The sequence below is a fragment of the Oncorhynchus mykiss genome, unplaced genomic scaffold (genome assembly GCF_013265735.2).
Source record: "Oncorhynchus mykiss isolate Arlee unplaced genomic scaffold, USDA_OmykA_1.1 un_scaffold_121, whole genome shotgun sequence".
In the NCBI taxonomy this organism is placed as follows: Eukaryota; Metazoa; Chordata; class Actinopteri; order Salmoniformes; family Salmonidae; genus Oncorhynchus; species Oncorhynchus mykiss.
The window spans coordinates 1,269,289-1,290,000 of NW_023493662.1; the positions used below are offsets into that span (position 1 = coordinate 1,269,289).

General features: G+C 42.7%; 2 protein-coding genes across 2 annotated transcripts in view; one reads left to right on the top strand and one right to left on the bottom strand.

The window, feature by feature from the left end:
* The window catches only part of LOC118936624 (E3 ubiquitin/ISG15 ligase TRIM25-like), a 109,910-nt gene that overhangs the window by 75,658 nt on the left and 13,540 nt on the right, over nt 1–20,712 (bottom strand). The window lies entirely within an intron of this gene.
* Nucleotides 17,598–20,712, top strand: part of LOC118947089 (tripartite motif-containing protein 16-like) — a 33,809-nt gene continuing 30,694 nt past the window's right edge. The window contains exon 1 of the mRNA XM_036972223.1: nt 17,598–18,225. Within this exon, the coding sequence (XP_036828118.1) occupies nt 17,629–18,225 (597 nt within the window). The 5' untranslated portion in view covers nt 17,598–17,628. The remainder of the gene's footprint in view (nt 18,226–20,712) is intronic.

The window sequence follows — 20,712 nt, forward strand, 5'->3', positions numbered from 1 at the left end:
AAGACCCGCACCAGAGCTGCCTCCGCGGATAGATGCCCACCCAGACCCTCCCCCATAGGTTCAGGTTTTGCGGCCAGAGTCCGACCCGTGGGGGGGGGGGGGGGGGTACTATTCGCCCTGACCTTAGAGAGCCTTTATTTCTCATTTTGGTTTGGTCAGGGTGTGATTTGGATGGGCATTCTATGTTCTTTTTTCTAGGTTTGGGTATTTCTATGTTTTGGCCTGGAATGGTTCTCAATCAGGGACAGCTGTCCATCTTTGTCTCTGATTGGGAGTCATACTTAGGCAGCCTTTTTCCCTTGTGTCATTGTGGGAAGTTGACTTTTGTTAGTGGGACTTTGCCCTGTAAGCTTCATGATTGGTTTTTAGTTTGTTGTTTTGTTGGTGACATTTACTGAAATAAAAAGGGAAATGTATGCTCACCACGCTGCACCTTTGTCTTCCTTTAACGACGGCCATGACACAGGGAAATGTGATTTTGTTGCATTTTGATATATATTTTCACACTATGATGTTGGAATAATACTGTAAAATTGCAAAAATGATAATGCCCCTTTAGTGTAACAGCTGTCTGACATTTCAGCCTGTTTTGGTTGGATGGAGTTTTGACCAGCAAAATGTGTTAACATACCAGTAAGAAGGAGAGTCCCAGGTGAACACCAGATACCGAATGAATGCATTTCACACATTTAATTGATAGACAGTGTCCTTCATCCCCGCCTGTTGGGCACGGTTTTCTCCGGTGCACAGCAGTAGGGAGGCAGGGGTGACACCATGTGCTTGCTTACTAGCAAGCTAACAAAAAGTTTAGCTAACTAGCAAGCTAACAAAAATATTAGCTAACTAGCAAGCTAACAAAAACTTTAGCTAACTAGCAAGCTAGCTGGTTAGCTAGAACATGATGTTACCCCAGCCTCCTACCTGCTGTGTCATCGGGAAGCGGGAGCAACCAATAGACAGTGTCCCCTGCCCCCGCCTGTCAGGCATTGTTTTCCCACAGTTCTGTTAATGACAGCGAGGGCAGGTATTCGGCAGATGGTCGCGAAGGACACTGTACAAAAATAAAAATGACTCCAATAATACTTTTATTACCCTTTTGACCAACATTCAAAAGTCTCACAAGAAAAAGTCATACTTTCCTGTATAAGCAAGCAGTTCAGAAACCAGCTACTGTTGAGTTGACTGATGTAGCTGGCAAGGTAACTGATTGACTCAACAGAAAAAAAACTACACTAGTGTTTATTCCCACTGTTGAGCTAGTAGTGAAACTGACATTTAACGTTAGCTAATGTTTCATCCCTTCTCGAATGAGGTGAATAAACTATCTAGCTAGTAGCTACCACAGCCAGTTCAGGTCTAGCATCCAGCCTTAGCCTCTAGCTATCTGTCAGATAGGTTAGCAGGTAGCCTAGAGCGTTGGGACAGTAAACGAAAGGTCTCTGGATCTAATCAAATCAAATCAAATGTATTTATATAGCCCTTCGTACATCAGCTGATATCTCAAAGTGCTGTACAGAAACCCAGCCTAAAACCCCAAACAGCAAGCAATGCAGGTGTAGAAGCACGGTGGCTAGGAAAAACTCCCTAGAAAGGCCAAAACCTATGAAGAAACCTAGAGAGGAACCAGGCTATGTGGGGTGGCCAGTCCTCTTCTGGCTGTGCCGGGTGGAGATTATAACAGAACATGGCCAAGATGTTCAAATGTTCATAAATGACCAGTATGGTCGAATAATAGTAAGGCAGAACAGTTGAAACTGGAGCAGCAGCATGGCCAGGTGGACTGGGGACAGCAAGGAGTCATGTCAGGTAGTCCTGGGACATGGTCCTAGGGCTCAGGTCAGTTGAAACTGGAGCAGCAGCATGGCCAGGTGGACTGGGGACAGCAAGGAGTCATGTCAGGTAGTCCTGGGGCAGGGTCCTAGGGCTCAGGTCCTCCGAGAGAGAGAGAAAGAAAGAGAGAAGGAGAGAATTAGAGAACGCACACTTAGATTCACACAGGACACCGAATAGGACAGGAGAAGTATAACAAACTGACCCTAGCCCCCCGACACAAACTACTGCAGCATAAATACTGGAGGCTGAGACAGGAGGGGTCAGGAGACACTGTGGCCCCATCCGAGGACACCCCCGGACAGGGCCAAACAGGAAGGATATAACCCCACCAACTTTGCCAAAGCACAGCCCCCACACCACTAGAGGGATATCTTCAACCACCAACTTACCATCCTGAGACAAGGCTGTGTATAGCCCACAAAGATCTCCGCCACGGCACAACCCAAGGGGGGGGGCGCCAACCCAGACAGGATGACCACAACAGTGAATCAACCCACTCAGGTGACGCACCCCCTCCAGGGACGGCATGAGAGAGCCCCAGTAAACCAGTGACTCAGCCCCTGTAATAGGGTTAGAGGCAGAGAATCCCAGTGGAAAGAGGGGAACCGGCCAGGCTGAGACAGCAAGGGCGGTTCGTTGCTCCAGAGCCTTTCCGTTCCCACTCCTGGGCCAGACTACACTCAATCATATGACCCACTGAAGAGATGAGTCTTCAGTAAAGACTTAAAGGTTGAGACCGAGTTTGCGTCTCTGACATGGGTAGGCAGACCGTTCCATAAAAATGGAGCTCTATAGGAGAAAGCCCTGCCTCCAGCTGTTTGCTTAGAAATTCTAGGGACAATTAGGAGGCCTGCGTCTTGTGACCGTAGCGTACGTGTAGGTATGTACGGCAGGACCAAATCAGAGATATAGGTTGGAGCAAGCACATTTAATGCTTTGTAGGTTAGCAGTAAAACCTTGAAATCAGCCCTTGCTTTGACAGGAAGCCAGTGTAGAGAGGCTAGCACTGGAGTAATATGATCAAATTTTTGGGTTCTAGTCAGGATTCTAGCAGCCGTATTTAGCACTAACTGAAGTTTATTTAGTGCTTTATCCGGGTAGCCGGAAAGTAGAGCATTGCAGTAGTCTAACCTAGAAGTGACAAAAGCATGGATTAATTTTTCTGCATCATTTTTGGACAGAAAGTTTCTGATTTTTGCAATGTTACGTAGATGGAAAAAAGCTGTCCTCGAAATGGTCTTGATATGTTCTTCAAAAGAGAGATCAGGATCCAGAGTAACGCCGAGGTCCTTCACAGTTTTATTTGAGACGACTGTACAACCATTAAGATTAATTGTCAGATTCAACAGAAGATCTCTTTGTTTCTTGGGACCTAGAACAAGCATCTCTGTTTTGTCCGAGTTTAAAAGTAGAACGTTTGCAGCCATCCACTTCCTTATGTCTGAAACACATGCTTCTAGCAAGGGCAATTTTGGGGCTTCACCATGTTTCATTGAAATGTACAGCTGTGTGTCATCCGCATAGCAGTGAAAGTTAACATTATGTTTTCGAATAACATCCCCAAGAGGTAAAATATATAGTGAAAACAATAGTGGTCCTAAAACGGAACCTTGAGGAACACCGAAATTTACAGTTGATTTGTCAGAGGACAAACCATTCACAAAGACAAACTGATATCTTTCCGACAGATAAGATCTAAACCAGGCCAGAACATGTCCGTGTAGACCATTTTGGGTTTCCAATCTCTCCAAAAGAATCTGGTGATCTAATCCTCGAACAAATGATGTGAAAAGTAGTGTAGTAAACAGGGTGAGTACGGTAGTGTAGTAAACAGGGTGAGTACGGTAGTGTAGTGTAGTAAACAGGGTGAGTACAGTATTGTAGTTAAATGGATAAACTAGCTAGCTAGTAGCTACCACAGCCAGTTCAGGTCTAGCATCCAGCCTTCGCCTCTAGCTATCTGTCAGATAGGTTAGCAGGTAGCCTAGAGCGTTGGGACAGTAAACGAAAGGTCTCTGGATCTAATCCCCGAACAAATGATGTGAAAAGTCTGTCAATGTGCCCTTAAACAAGACACTTAACCCGAAGTCTGGATAAGAGTGTCTGCTGATGATGTAAATAGTGCTGTGACAATAGCAGCATCATAGCAGCTATCTAACAACTGTTGTGTGTATGAAAATGTTTTGTAGCCTTTGATTTCAACAGAAGTAAATTAACTTGGCTGGCTTTCCGCAGTTGGTGTGCTGTTAGAGCCAGAGCTAGCCAAAAAAGTTGGCTAAAGCTGCTATTTTTGCCTCAATCACACTAGATCTGAATCGGGCCTGGAGCCACGAGGGGGCTAAAGGGGGATTAGCCCACTCATTTCAAACTTCATTTTTTGTTTTATTTCCCCGTATAAAAATATCAAAAAAAGTGTCAATGAGTAACAGGTTGGCGCCAAAAAGTTATCTTATTCCCTCCTGATTCCGTGAATCTTCCAACCGGGTTTTCAAAGAATGTTGGAAGTTTTTGCAACTACCCAGGAGAGAACTCACCCACTGTCTATATAATAGACCGAGCTCCCTAAGTAACAATGAGATGACAACTGTGACCTTCCGGCTCTATTCCATCTTATGTATCAATATTTTAAAATGTGTTTTTTACATTGGATATAAGTAGAGACTCAGAGCTAGAAAATGGATTATCAACACTACAGTTGAGGAACAATGGGAAAGTCATTCTGCTGTGAAAGTTGATAAACTTGTAACCTCACTTTTGAGGTAATGGGCCTTGAATGTTTTGGAACACCAACTGGAGAGCTTTTCTTTGTCTACCTCCATTCAGTATCGACCCCACCCATCTGTTTAAGGATTCACATGTGAGGCCATGTGCTAAACAGAGTGAGTACAGTAGTGTGCTAAACAGAGTAAGTACAGTAGTGTAGTAAACAGAGTCAGTACAGTAGTGTAGTAAACAGAGTGAGTACTGTAGTGTAGTAAACAGAGTGAGTACGGTAGTGTAGTAAACAGGGTGAGTACTGTAGTGTAGTAAACAGAGTCAGTACAGTAGTGTGCTAAACAGAGTAAGTACAGTAGTGTAGTAAACAGAGTGAGTACAGTAGTGTAGTAAACAGAGTGAGTACAGTACTGTGCTAAACAGTGTGAGTACAGTAGTGTAGTAAACAGAGTGAGTGCTAAACAGAGTGAGTACAGTAGTGGAGTAAACAGAGTGAGTACGGCAGTGTAGTAAACAGGGTGAGTACTGTAGTGTAGTAAACAGAGTGAGTACGGTAGTGTAGTAAACAGGGTGAGTACTGTAGTGTAGTAAACAGAGTCAGTACAGTAGTGTGCTAAACAGAGTAAGTACAGTAGTGTAGTAAACAGAGTCAGTACAGTAGTGTAGTAAACAGAGTGAGTACTGTAGTGTAGTAAACAGAGTGAGTACGGTAGTGTAGTAAACAGAGTGAGTACAGTAGTGGAGTAAACAGAGTGAGTACTGTATTGTAGTAAACAGGGTGAGTACAGTAGTGTAGTAAACAGAGTGAGGACGGTAGTGTAGTAAACAGGGTGCGTATGGTAGTGTAGTAAACAGAGTGAGTACGGCAGTGTAGTAAACAGAGTGAATTACAGTAGTGTATTATTAAACAGAGTGAGTACAGTAGTGTAGTAAACAGAGTGAGTACTGTACTGTGCTAAACAGAGTGAGTACTGTAGTGTAGTAAACAGAGTGAGTACAGAAGTGTAGTAAACAGGGTGAGTACTGTAGTGTACTAAACAGAGTGAGTACGGTAGTGTAGTAAACAGAGTGAGTACGGTAGTGTAGTAAACAGATTATGGTAGTGTATTAAACAGAGTGAGTACGGGAGTGTAGTAAACAGAGTGAGTACAGTAGTGTATTAAACAGAGTGAGTACAGTAGTGTAGTAAACAGAGTGAGTACGGTAGTGTATTAATAAACAGAGTGAGTACGGGAGTGTATTATTAAACAGAGTGAGTACAGTAGTGTATTAAACAGAGTGAGTACGGTAGTGTATTAAACAGAGTGAGTACTGTGGTGTAGTAAACAGAGTGAGTACAGTAGTGTAGTAAACAGAGAGTACTGCAGTGTAGTAAACAGAGTGAGTACAGTAGTGTAGTAAACAGAGTGAGTACTGTAGTGTAGTAAACAGAGTGAGTACAGTAGTGTAGTAAACAGTGTGAGTACAGTAGTGTAGTAAACACAGTGAGTACGGTAGTGTAGTAAACAGAGTGAGTACAGTAGTGTAGTAAACAGGGTGAGTACAGTAGTGTAGTAAACATGGTGAGTACAGTAGTGTAGTAAACAGTGTGAGTACAGTAGTGTAGTAAACAGTGTGTACAGTAGTGTAGTAAACAGACTGAGTACAGTAGTGTAGTAAACAGTTTAGAGCAGTGTAGTAAACAGTGAGTACAGTGAGTACAGTAGTGTAGTAAACAGTGAGTACAGTAGTGTACTAAACAGAGTGAGTACTTTAGTGTACTAAACAGAGTGAGTACAGTAGTGTACTAAACAGGGTGAGTACTGTAGTGTAGTAAACAGTGAGTACTGTAGTGCAGTAAACAGTGAGTACAGTAGTGTACTAAACAGAGTGAGTACTTTAGTGTACTAAACAGAGTGAGTACAGTAGTGTAGTAAACAGTGAGTACTGTAGTGCAGTAAACAGTGAGTACAGTAGTGTACTAAACAGAGTGAGTACAGTAGTGTAGTAAATAGTGTGAGTACGGTAGTGTAGTAAACAGAGTGAGTACAGTAGTGCAGTAAACAGTGAGTACAGTAGTGTACTAAACAGAGTGAGTACAGTAGTGTAGTAAATAGTGTGAGTACGGTAGTGTAGTAAACAGTGTGAGTACGGTAGTGCAGTAAACAGTGAGTACAGTAGTGTACTAAACAGAGTGAGTACAGTAGTGTAGTAAATAGTGTGAGTACGGTAGTGTAGTAAACAGTGTGAGTACGGTAGTGTAGTAAACAGAGTGAGTACAGTAGTGCAGTAAACAGTGAGTACAGTAGTGTACTAAACAGAGTGAGTACAGTAGTGTAGTAAATAGTGTGAGTACGGTAGTGTAGTAAACAGTGTGAGTACGGTAGTGTAGTAAACAGAGTGAGTACAGTAGTGTAGTAAACAGAGTGAGTACAGTAGTGTAGTAAACAGTGTGAGTACAGTAGTGTAGTAAACAGAGTCAGTACAGTAGTGTGCTAAACAGAGTAAGTACAGTAGTGTAGTAAACAGAGTCAGTACAGTAGTGTAGTAAACAGAGTGAGTACTGTAGTGTAGTAAACAGAGTGAGTACGGTAGTGTAGTAAACAGAGTGAGTACAGTAGTGGAGTAAACAGAGTGAGTACTGTATTGTAGTAAACAGGGTGAGTACAGTAGTGTAGTAAACAGAGTGAGTACGGCAGTGTAGTAAACAGAGTGAATTACAGTAGTGTATTATTAAACAGAGTGAGTACAGTAGTGTAGTAAACAGAGTGAGTACTGTACTGTGCTAAACAGAGTGAGTACTGTAGTGTAGTAAACAGAGTGAGTACAGAAGTGTAGTAAACAGGGTAAGTACTGTAGTGTACTAAACAGAGTGAGTACGGTAGTGTAGTAAACAGAGTGAGTACGGTAGTGTAGTAAACAGATTATGGTAGTGTATTAAACAGAGTGAGTACGGGAGTGTAGTAAACAGAGTGAGTACAGTAGTGTATTAAACAGAGTGAGTACAGTAGTGTAGTAAACAGAGTGAGTACGGTAGTGTATTAATAAACAGAGTGAGTACGGGAGTGTATTATTAAACAGAGTGAGTACAGTAGTGTATTAAACAGAGTGAGTACGGTAGTGTATTAAACAGAGTGAGTACTGTGGTGTAGTAAACAGAGTGAGTACAGTAGTGTAGTAAACAGAGAGTACTGCAGTGTAGTAAACAGAGTGAGTACAGTAGTGTAGTAAACAGAGTGAGTACTGTAGTGTAGTAAACAGAGTGAGTACAGTAGTGTAGTAAACAGTGTGAGCACAGTAGTGTAGTAAACACAGTGAGTACGGTAGTGTAGTAAACAGAGTGAGTACAGTAGTGTAGTAAACAGGGTGAGTACAGTAGTGTAGTAAACATGGTGAGTACAGTAGTGTAGTAAACAGTGTGAGTACAGTAGTGTAGTAAACAGTGTGTACAGTAGTGTAGTAAACAGACTGAGTACAGTAGTGTAGTAAACAGGCTGAGTACAGTAGTGTAGTAAACAGTTTAGAGTAGTGTAGTAAACGGAGTGAGTACAGTAGTGTAGTAAACAGTGAGTACAGTGAGTACAGTAGTGTAGTAAACAGTGAGTACAGTAGTGTACTAAACCGAGTGAGTACTTTAGTGTACTAAACAGAGTACAGTAGTGTACTAAACAGGGTGAGTACTGTAGTGTAGTAAACAGTGAGTACTGTAGTGCAGTAAACAGTGAGTACAGTAGTGTACTAAACAGAGTGAGTACTTTAGTGTACTAAACAGAGTGAGTACAGTGGTGTAGTAAACAGAGTGAGTACAGTAGTGTAGTAAACAGAGTGAGTACAGTGGTGTAGTAAACAGAGTGAGTACAGTAGTGTAGTAAACAGAGTGAGTACAGCAGTGTAGTAAACAGAGTGAGTACAGTAGTGTAGTAAACAGGGTGAGTACAGTAGTGTAGTAAACAGTGAGTACAGTAGTGTAGTAAACAGTGTGAGTCCAGTAGTGTAGTAAACAGTGTGAGTCCAGTAGTGTAGTAAACAGTGTGAGTACAGTAGTGTAGTAAACAGTGTGAGTACAGTAGTGTAGTAAACAGTGTGAGTACAGTAGTGTAGTAAACAGTGTGAGTACGGTAGTGTAGTAAACAGTGAGTACAGTAGTGTAGTAAACAGTGAGTACAGTAGTGTAGTAAACAGTGTGAGTACAGTAGTGTAGTAAACAGTGTGAGTACAGTAGTGTAGTAAACAGTGTGAGTACGGTAGTGTAGTAAACAGAGTGAGTACAGTAGTGTAGTAAACAGAGTGAGTACAGTAGTGTAGTAAATAGTGTGAGTACGGTAGTGTAGTAAACAGTGAGTACAGTAGTGTAGTAAACAGTGAGTACAGTAGTGTAGTAAACAGTGTGAGTACGGTAGTGTAGTAAACAGTGAGTACAGTAGTGTAGTAAACAGTGTGAGTACAGTAGTGTAGTAAACAGGGTGAGTACAGTAGTGTATTAAACAGTGAGTACTGTAGTGTAGTAAACAGTGTGAGTACAGTAGTGTAGTAAACAATAAAAGATGACAAGACTACATTTATCGACATGTCTGTAGACAGTGACATCATGAACTTGTAGTCTGACATCAATCTTGTAGTTGTCGTTTTGAAAAAGTATAAAACACAAAAATGACAGACAGCATGACATCAGCAGCCGGGTGGTCCAAATTAGCATAACTGGTGTATATTTCCACTCTATGAGGTTGGAATAATACTGAGAAATTGTGAAAATGTTGATACCCTCTTATTAAGGACATTTCCAAATCTAACTGCGGGTAGCTCAGGACCTGAAGTAGGGCTACGCATTTCCTTGATACCATTTAAAATGACGTTTTCAGGTTTGTGGAAATGTGAAATGAATGTAGGAGAATATAACACAGTAGATCTGGTAAAAGATAATACAAACAAAACATATGTTTTTTCTTCCTCTCTTTGAAATACAAGAGATGGGCCAGAATGTAATATTTCAGGTTTGAGACAATTTAGACTTTGGCCATTTAATGGCAGCAGTGTATTTGCAAAGTTTAAGACTGATCCAATGAACCATTGTTCTGCTTGTGTTTATCATCATGAACCTCCTCTGTTGTCTGTCTAGAAACGGTGCTGTTACAGATACTGCTTGTGTTTATCATCATGAACCTCCTCTGTTGTCTGTCTAGAAACGGTGCTGTTACAGAAACTGCTTGTGTTTGTCATCATGAACCTCCTCTGTTGTCTGTCTAGAAACGGTGCTGTTACAGAAACTGCTTGTGTTTGTCATCATGAACCTCCTCTGTTGTCTGTCTAGAAACGGTGCTGTTACAGAAACTGCTTGTGTTTGTCATCATGAACCTCCTCTGTTGTCTGTCTAGAAACGGTGCTGTTACAGCTACTGCTTGTGTTTATCATCATGAACCTACTCTGTTGTCTGTCTAGAAACGGTGCTGTTACAGAAACTGCTTGTGTTTATCATCATGTGATGGTAGATTAGAACCTTTTCTTGATGTTTAATGTGAAAACAAGGTTCATTTTATTCTAATTGTGAAGATGAATCAAAACATTTAGGCATTAAAGTCAATACATTGAAGCAAGGTGTTAGGTTGTAAACAGATGACCTCAAACGAATGCAGAGAAAAGCTCAAACAGAGTTCATTCACCCCACTGAATGCTGCATTTATATGCCATAGCTTGCACATAACCAAACAATGATTGATACGTCAAGACAAAGGTAGGGGTGTGACTTCTCAGAAATGTCCTTCTGTTTCCCAGAACTGCCTGTTGGTCTGTTGTTGAGCGGCTGGTATCACCCCTCCCCCATTATCTCCCATGTTGCTCCACCTCCTTGTGGGAGGAGCCAGGCGAGGCCACAGATCAGGTAAGTACAGATTCTTCTCCAGTGATGTCAACGTGATATTACCTCTGTTACACTGAACACATATCCTACATCTAGAGGAAGTTGATTTACAAACAGCAGAATGCTCTGGTCTAAAGTAGTGCACTATATAGGGAATAGGGCTCTGATCTATAGTAGTCCACTATATAGGGAATAGGGCTCTGGTCTAAAATAGTGCACTATATAGGGAATAGGGCTCTGGTCTAAAGTAGTGCACTATATAGGGAATAGGGCCTTGGTCTAAAAGTAGTGCACTATATAGGGAATAGGGCTCTGGTCTAAAGTAGTGCACTATATAGGGAATAGGGCTCTGGTCTAAAGTAGTGTACTATATAGGGAATAGGGCCTTGGTCTAAAAGTAGTGCACTATATAGGGAATAGGGCTCTGGTCTAAAGTAGTGCACTATATAGGGAATAGGGCTCTGGTCTAAAGTAGTGTACTATATAGGGAATAGGGCTCTGGTCTAAAGTAGTGCACTATATAGGGAATAGGGCCCTGGTCTAAAAGTAGTGCACTATATAGGGAATAGGGCTCTGGTCTAAAGTAGTGCACTACATAGGGAATAGGGCTCTGGTCTAAAGTAGTGCACTACATAGGGAATAGGGCTCCATTTAGGACAATAAGGCTTTTGTGTTCCAACCACAGGAGTGAACATCCTAGTGTGGAACAGAGGGGAGACATTGGCTGGTAAGCAGCAGAGAGGAGAGCTACAACAGGAAGCAGGAGTCCAGGTTGGCAGAGGTCGAGACCAGCGGAGGAGAAGAGGGGAGACTCGGAGGGGGGGAGGGGCGGGGGGGAGAGGATGAGGACGACATTGGGAAGCTGAAGAAGAAGCTGTCTTCGTCCTCGGGGACCAGAATCAGAACATCCAGGGACACAGAAGGGTCCAAATAAATAATCAGGGAGAAAGAGATAGGTTTATTGTGTGTTTCCTTTATTTTGGTAGTTACCCGACAATGTCATAGACAAGTAACTACCAAAATAAAGGAAACACCAACATACAGTGTTTTAATAGGGTGTTGGACCACCACCAACCAACCAGAACAGATTCAATGCTCCTTGGTATAGATTCTACAAGTGTCTGGAACTCTATTGGAGGGACGCGACACCATTCTTCCACCAGAAATTACATCATTTGGTGTTTTGTTGATGGTGGTGGAAAAACACTGTCTCAGGCGGCGCTCCAGAATCTCCCAAGAGTGTTCAATTGGGTTGACTGATACACATCCTCTATGTTCCTTTGAGAGCCCTCTTTCAGTCACTGAGATCTGGTGACTGAGACACATCCTCTATGTTCTTTGGAGAGCCCTCTTTCAGTCACTGAGATCTGGTGACTGATACACATCCTCTATGTTCCTTTGAGAGCCCTCTTTCAGTCACTGAGATCTGGTGACTGAGACACATCCTCTATGTTCTTTGGAGAGCCCTCTTTCAGTCACTGAGATCTGGTGACTGAGACACATCCTCTATGTTCCTCTGAGAGCCCTCTTTCAGTCACTGAGATCTGGTGACTGAGACACATCCTCTATGTTCCTTTGAAAGCCCTCTTTCAGTCACTGAGATCTCTTCTTCTAGCCATAATGGGCAACTCGGCATATTTTTTTTTTACCTGACCCTAAGCATGATGGGATGTTAATTTCTTAATTACCTCAGGAACCACACCTGTGTGGAAGCACCTACTTTCAATTTACTGTGTATCATTTACTCAAGTGTTTATTTTATTTAGTCATTTTCCTGTCTGCATTTGTAATCTGTTACCTTTGTCTTGTTCAAATCATGTGTTTTATTGAAAATGTTCCATTCCCTTTGTTATAAACAGGAACAATCGTGACTTTGACTCCACACAACACAACATCCACAGATGTTTCAATCGTGGCTTTGACTCCACACAACACAACATCCACAGATGTTTCAATCGTGGCTTTGACTCCACACAACACAACATCCACAGATGTTTCAATCGTGACTTTGACTCCACACAACACAACATCCACAGATGTTTCAAATATGTCTGACAACACATATCTTGTGTTTCAGATGTTTTATAAACCTCTGTTTCTGGTGATAAATTGTTACGTTTTATAAACAGTTCATACTTTATTAAAACATTTCATTTTGAGCTTGAACTTGATTGTGTATTTATTCTTCACCTTAAACTGATGAATAGTTAGCCTGGTACCTTAAACTGATGAATAGTTAGCCTGGTCCCTTAAACTGATGAATAGTTAGCCTGGTACCTTAAACTGATGAATAGTTAGCCTGGTACCTTAAACTGATGAATAGTTAGCCTGGTACCTTAAACTGATGAATAGTTAACCTGGTACCTTAAACTGATGAATAGTTAACCTGGTACCTTAAACTGATGAATAGTTAGCCTGGTACCTTAAACTGATGAATAGTTAACCTGGTACCTTAAACTGATGAATAGTTAGCCTGGTACCTTAAACTGATGAATAGTTAGCCTGGTACCTTAAACTGATGAATAGTTAGCCTGGTCCCTTTAACTGATGAATAGTTAGCCTGGTCCCTTAAACTGATGAATATTTAGCCTGGTACCTTAAACTGATGAATAGTTAGCCTGGTACCTTAAACTGATGAATAGTTAGCCTGGTACCTTAAACTGATGAATAGTTAGCCTGGTACCTTAAACTGATGAATAGTTAACCTGGTACCTTAAACTGATGAATAGTTAGCCTGGTACCTTAAACTGATGAATAGTTAGCCTGGTACCTTAAACTGACGAATAGTTAGCCTGGTACCTTAAACTGATGAATAGTTAGCCTGGTACCTTAAACTGACAAATAGTTAGCCTGGTCCCTTAAACTGATGAATAGTTAGCCTGGTCCCTTAAACTGATGAATAGTTAGCCTGGTCCCTTAAACTGATGAATAGTTAGCCTGGTCCCTTAAACTGATGAAGAGTTAGCCTGGTCCCTTAAACTGATGAATAGTTAGCCTGGTACCTTAAACTGATGAATAGTTAGCCTGGTCCCTTAAACTGATGAATAGTTAGCCTGGTCCCTTAAACTGATGAATAGTTAGCCTGGTCCCTTAAACTGATGAATAGTTAGCCTGGTCCCAGGTCAGTTTGTGCTGCCTTGCCAACTCCGATCTAACCAACTGGTATTTTGTAGTACAGCACAAACAGATCTGGGACCAGGCTAATGAACAGTCTGTATTCAAATCTAAGTAAATGTTGTGATGTCTTCCGGTCTACGCAGCTCGTTGACTGTAACATTAGCTAAACGTTTCAGCACCTCTCCCCATTTCTCCTGGTCCTCCTCTCTCTCCTGGAGCTTGGCCTGGTGGGCAGAGTAGACTATGCCCAGGATGAGGCTCTCAAAGCGGGGTGCAGCCAGAGGGAGAGCCCCCTCTCTGGTCCTCCAGGTCCTTCACCATCTGCTCCATGGAAGAGAGGGTCTTGGGGATGTTGTCGTTGATGCGAGCCAGGAAGGCCCGTCCCTGCCTCATAGATGCCATCTCCAGGTCCAGCAAGATGATGTTGTTGTCTTTGTCGATCTCTACTCCACCCAACAAGAACTGTACGGAGAGGAAAGAAACTAACGATCAGTGAAATATGGGTAGATAATATAATATGTATAAGAAAGAAGATTAGGAGTGATCTGATGTGGGTTAGAAGGGAAAAACAAAGAGTTTGACAACATGCCCATTAAAGTGTAGCCTGGTCCCAGACCTGTTTGTGTTTTCTTGCTGACCTTGATGGTCGTTGTCAGTAGGACATCCCAAACTGATCTGGGACCAGGCTAATAGATGTGTAACTCCAACCTCAAACATCAGGTTGGCATCACTGAGGGATTGGCCCTGGGTAGGAAGATCTCCATGTTCGGCACCAGACACGTCTGAGAGAGAAAACTGTTGTAACACTCAGGACCATTGCATGTGAACATTTGTATATCGATAAAGATTTTCAAACTGAACTTCCACTCAGAACCTGTTGTGGTTTTCTATCACATTATATAAGATACTAATTATGTAACTGTGGATATCTACTCAAGACGTGGCATTCAAGACACAGATTATTTAAAATATCTAAAGACAATAACACTAACTATAAATGAGTCTTATAACTCACCATCTAGTAGATTCTGAAGCCATAGAGTCCCCAGAGGGACCCAGACGAGGATTCCAGGTTGAGTTGTTCTCACCTTTTCTCTTTTGTGAACGGATAACTCTGATTGGACGATGGTTTCTTTGCCTCCTGTCTCTCTGATTGGACAATGGTTTCTTTGCCTCCTGTCTCTCTGATTGGACGATGGTTTCTTTGCCTCCTGTCTCTCTGATTGGACGATGGTTTCTTTGCCTCCTGTCTCTCTGATTGGACGATGGTTTCTTTGCCTCCTGTCTCTCTGATTGGACGATTGTTTCTTTGCCTCCTGTCTCTCTGATTGGACGATGGTTTCTTTGCCTCCTGTCTCTCTGATTGGACAATGGTTTCTTTGCTTCCGGTCTTGTCTTAGCTTCTACTTCAAGTTCTTTATTTACACACTAAAACCCCCAGTCTGATAGCCAGTGAGTTAAAGGCTAGAAAACCATACATTCTTCAACCTAGGAAACAGAGCATCAGAGCCAGTTGGCTCATAGGTTTACAGTTACAGTTTACACTACCATTCTTCATTCCTGGTCCTACTGGGTGTACAGAGCATCAGAGCCAGTTGGCTCATAGCACAGTTACAGTTTACACTACCATTCTTCATTCCTGGTCCTACTGGGTGTACAGAGCATCAGAGCCAGTTGGCTCATAGCACAGTTACAGTTTACACTACCATTCTTCATTCCTGGTTCTACTGGGTGTACAGAGCATCAGAGCCAGTTGGCTCATAGCACAGTTACAGTTTACACTACCATTCTTCATTCCTGGTTCTACTGGGTGTACAGAGCATCAGAGCCAGTTGGCTCATAGCTTTACAGCACAGTTACAGTTTACACTACCATTCTTCATTCCTGGTCCTACTGGGTGTACAGAGCATCAGAGCCAGTTGGCTCATAGCTTTACAGCACAGTTACAGTTTACACTACCATTCTTCATTCCTGGTTCTACTGGGTGTACAGGCTCATTATTCCAGGCAGTACACACCCAACTGTTCAACTACCGTTATCACTAAGCCATTAACTGAATGTGTGTTAATATTTGAACCAAGTCAATAACACAACAGAAAAGTCTATATACAGTGTGTGCAAATTAAGTAAGATTAGGGAGGTAAGGAAATAAATAGGTCGTAGTGGCAAAATAATTACAGAAGATTAATGTGCAAGTAGAGATACTGGGGTGCAAAGGAGAAGGAAGAAAAATACATATAAATAAAATAAATAACAAAATGGGGATGAGGGAGTTGGATGGGCTATTTACAGATGGACTATGTACAGGTGCAATGATCTGTAAGCTGCTCTGATAGCTGATGCTTAAAGTTAGTGAGGGAGATACGAGTCTCCAGCTTCAGTGATTTAGTGACAGCACCACAGATTCATTGGCAGCATCAGCTGAGCTGGGTCGTCACTAGTTACCACAGCCTAATTCTACAATTTCTCTTCTTAAAACGTGATTTTAAACATAACCACACTAATAACCGTATGCCTGACATGCTGTCTACACCAGACATGATCAGGACATGCAGGCTGAAATATCAAAACGAACTCTTAAAAAAACTAAATTAATTTGGGAACAGGTAGAAACACATGAAACATTCATGGATATTTAGCTCGCTAGCTTGCTGTTGCTAGCTCATTTGTCCTATTTAGCTCGCTAGCTTGCTGTTGCAAGCTCATTTGTCCTATTTAGCTCGCTAGCTTGCTGTTGCTAGCTCATTTGTCCTATTTAGCTCGCTAGCTTGCTGTTGCTAGCTCATTTGTCCTATTTAGCTCGCTAGCTTGCTGTTGCTAGCTCATTTGTCCTATTTAGCTAGCTAGATTGCTGTTGCTAGCTCATTTGTCCTATGTAGCTCGCTAGCTTGCTGTTGCTAGCTCATTTGTCCTATTTAGCTAGCTAGATTGCTGTTGCTAGCTCATTTGCCCTATTTAGCTCGCTAGCTTGCTGTTGCTAGCTCATTTGCCCTATTTAGCTTGCTAGCTTGCTGCTGCTAGCTCATTTGTACTGGAATATAAACATTGGTTTATATAAACAGAGAGAGAGAGAGAGAGAGAGAGAGAGAGAGCGAGAGAGAGAGAGAGAGAGAGAGAGAGAGAGAGAGAATACTTGAATTCACACAGCACATATCAGACTGACCCTAGCCTCCCGACACATAAACTACTGCAGCATAAATACTGGAGGCTGAGACAGGAGGGGTCAGGAGACGCTGTGGCCCCGTCCGACGACACCCCCGGACAGGGCCAAACAGGCAGGATATAACCCCACCCACTTTGCCAAAGCACAGCCCCCACACTACTAGAAGACATATCATTACATACAGTATAGAACACCATCTAGAAGACAAATCATTACATACAGTATAGAACACCATCTAGAAGACATATCATTACATACAGTATATAACACCATCTAGAAGACAGAGACATATCATTACATACAGTATGGAACACCATCTAGAAGACAGAGACATATCATTAAATACACTATAGAACACCATCTAGAAGACATATCATTACATACAGTATAGAACACCATCTAGTAGACATATCATTACATACAGTATAGAACACCATCTAGAAGACATATCATTACATACAGTATAGAACACCATCTAGAAGACAGAGACATATCATTACATACAGTATAGAACACCATCTAGAAGACAGAGACATATCATTACATACAGTATATCATACATGTAGAAATCCTTACTTTATATTTCCTGAGTTATTATGGACGCTTATAGTTAGTATCACAGCACATCAGTTTAAGACTTTACAACATTCATTAAAAGCATTATAGATATGTACTTCATAGAAACTGTTACCCTTTATATATATTCTAACCACTCTATTTAATTTATTCCATATTAAGGCTCCTAACCTAGAAACTAAGGCCTTCTCAACTTTGCCTGAAGTTTTCGTTCTCTCTCTCCCTTCCTCTAACCCCTCCCTCTCTCCCTCCCTCACTCCTTCCCTCCCTCTAACCCCAGCCCTCTGGCAGAACCAGGAAGTCCCTCCCCTTCACAAACTCTCTTCTGTGTAAACGAAACTGATCTGTGCCTCTATGTCGACTGTCTGTGTGAGAGTGAACAACCGTCCAAATGGCTCAACAGGGAGTTCTGCTGGACCAGGACCAGTTCTGTTGTTCTGTCTGTCTGGATCTACTGAAGGAGCCGGTCACTATTCCCTGTGGACACAGTTACTGTAGGAGCTGTATTGAGGGCTGCTGGGATCAGGATGTTCTGAAAGGGGTCTATAGCTGTCCTCAGTGCAGACATACCTTCACTACAAGGCCTACGCTGATGAAAAATAACATGTTGGTTGAGGTGGTTGAGAAACTGAGGAAGACAGGACTCCAGGCTGCTCCCCCTCCTGCTCTGTGCTATGCTGGACCTGGAGATGTGGTGTGTGATGTCTGCACTGGTACCAGAAAGCAGAAAGCCCTCATGTCCTGTCTGGCGTGTCTGGCCTCTTACTGTGAGACTCACCTCCAACCTCACTATGCATCTCCTGCTTTCAAGAAGCACAAGCTGGTCAAAGCCACGGCACAACTACAGGAGAAGATCTGCTCTCATCATGACAAACTGCTGGAGGTTTACTGTCGTACCGATCAGCAGTGTATCTGTCTGCTGTGTGTGATGGATGAACATAAAGGCCATGATACAGTGTCAGCTGCAGCAGAGAGGACTGAGAAACAGGTAAGACCAGAACAACTTGTTGGTGACTGTCTGATAAACAAAGAATTAAAGATACAGTAGGAACTAAATCTGTTTGAATATGAGATCATTCAAATGAAATGGATCCACAGCAGAACAAATATGAACACAAACCTTGAGTATATAGATATGTTAACCCAGATTCTCCAAATGTAACACCATTTTCTAAAGTCAAACACTATTATCATTCTGAATGGCCTTTTATGAGTCCAAAGTTCAGTCTCAACCCCTTGATACATGTAGGCCTACCATAAAAACTATAATCATTCACATAGCAACATAATATAATATTGTAAAGGGACTTCCTCAGGATTGTTGACCTTCCTCTCTATGGGTCCTATGTCACATTACTATACTATATATCTACTGGACTAATAAAGCTTGATATCATCAAATCAAATCAAATGTATTTATATAGCCCTTCGTACATCAGCTGATATCTCAAAGTGCTGTACAGAAACCCAGCCTAAAACACCAAACAGCAAGCAATGCAGGTGTAGAAGCACGGTGGCTAGGAAAAACTCCCTAGAAAGGCCAAAACCTAGGAAGAAACCTAGAGAGGAACCAGGCTATGTGGGGTTGCCAGTCCTCTTCTGGCTGTGCCGGGTGGAGATTATAACAGAACATGGTCAAGATGTTCAAATGTTCATAAATGACCAGCATGGTCGAATAATAATAAGGCAGAACAGTTGAAACTGGAGCAGCAGCACGGCCAGGTGGACTGGTGACAGCAAGGAGTCATCATGTCAGGTATTCCTGGGGCATGGTCCTAATGCTCAGGTCCACCGAGAGAGAGAAAGAAAGAGAGAATTAGAGAGAGCATATGTGGGATGGCCAGTCCTCTTCTGGCTGTGCCGGGTGGAGATTATAACAGAACATGGCCAAGATGTTCAAATGTTCATAAATGACCAGCATGGTCGAATAATAATAAGGCAGAACAGTTGAAACTGGAGCAGCAGCACGGCCAGGTGGACTGGTGACAGCAAGGAGTCATCATGTCAGGTAGTCCTGGGGCATGGTCCTAGGGCTCAGGTCCTCCGAGAGAGAGAAAGAGAGAAGGAGAGAATTAGAGAACGCACACTTAGATTCACACAGGACACCGAATAGGACAGGAGAAGTACTCCAGATATAACAAACTGACCCTAGCCCCCCGACACATAAACTACTGCAGCATAAATACTGGAGGCTGAGACAGGAGGGGTCAGGAGACACTGTGGCCTCATCCGAGGACACCCCCGGACAGGGCCAAACAGGAAGGATATAACCCCACCCACTTTGCCAAAGCACAGATATCCCACTAGAGGGATATCTTCAACCACCAACTTACCATCCTGAGACAAGGCTGAGCACAGCCCACAAAGACCTCCGGCACGGCACAACCCAAGGGGGGGGGCGCCAACCCAGACAGGATGACCACATCAGTGACTCAACCCACTCAGGTGACGCACCCCCTCCAGGCACGGCATGCGAGAGCCCCAGTAAGCCAGTGACTCAGCCCCTGTAATAGGGTTAGAGGCAGAGAATCCCAGTGGAAAGAGGGGAACCGGCCAGGCAGAGACAGCAAGGGCGGTTCGTTGCTCCAGAGCCTTTCCGTTCACCCTCCCACTCCTGGGCCAGACTACACTCAATCATATGACCCACTGAAGAGATGAGTCTTCAGTAGAGACTTAAAGGTTGAGACCGAGTTTGCGTCTCTGACATGGGTAGGCAGACCGTTCCATAAAAATGGAGCTCTATAGGAGAAAGTCCTGCCTCCAGCTGTTTGCTTAGAAATTCTAGGGACAATTAGGAGGCCTGCGCCTTGTGACCGTAGCGTACGTGTAGGTATGTACGGCAGGACCAAATCAGAGAGATAGGTAGGAGCAAGCCCATGTAATGCTTTGTAGGTTAGCAGTAAAACCTTGAAATCAGCCCTTGCTTTGACAGGAAGCCAGTGTAGAGAGGCTAGCACTGGAGTAATATGATCAAATTTTTTGGTTCTAGTCAGGATTCTAGCAGCCGTATTTAGCACTAACTGAAGTTTATTTAGTGCATTATCCGGGTAGCCGGAAAGTAGAGCATTAGTAGTCTAACCTAGAAGTGACAAAAACATGGATTAATTTTTCTGCATCATTTTTGGACAGAAAGTTTCTGATTTTTGCAATGTTACGTAGATGGAAAAAAGCTGTCCTTGAAATGGTCTTGATATGTTCTTCAAAAGAGAGATCAGGGTCCAGAGTAACGCCGAGGTCCTTCAGTTTTATTTGAGACGACTGTACAACCATTAAGATTAATTGTCAGATTCAACAGAAGATCTCTTTGTTTCTTGGGACCTAGAACAAGCATCTCTGTTTTGTCCGAGTTTAAAAGTAGAAAGTTTGCAGCCATCCACTTCCTTATGTCTGAAACACATTCTTCTAGCAAGTTCAATTTTGGGGCTTCACCATGTTTCATTGAAATGTACAGCTGTGTGTCATCCGCATTGCAGTG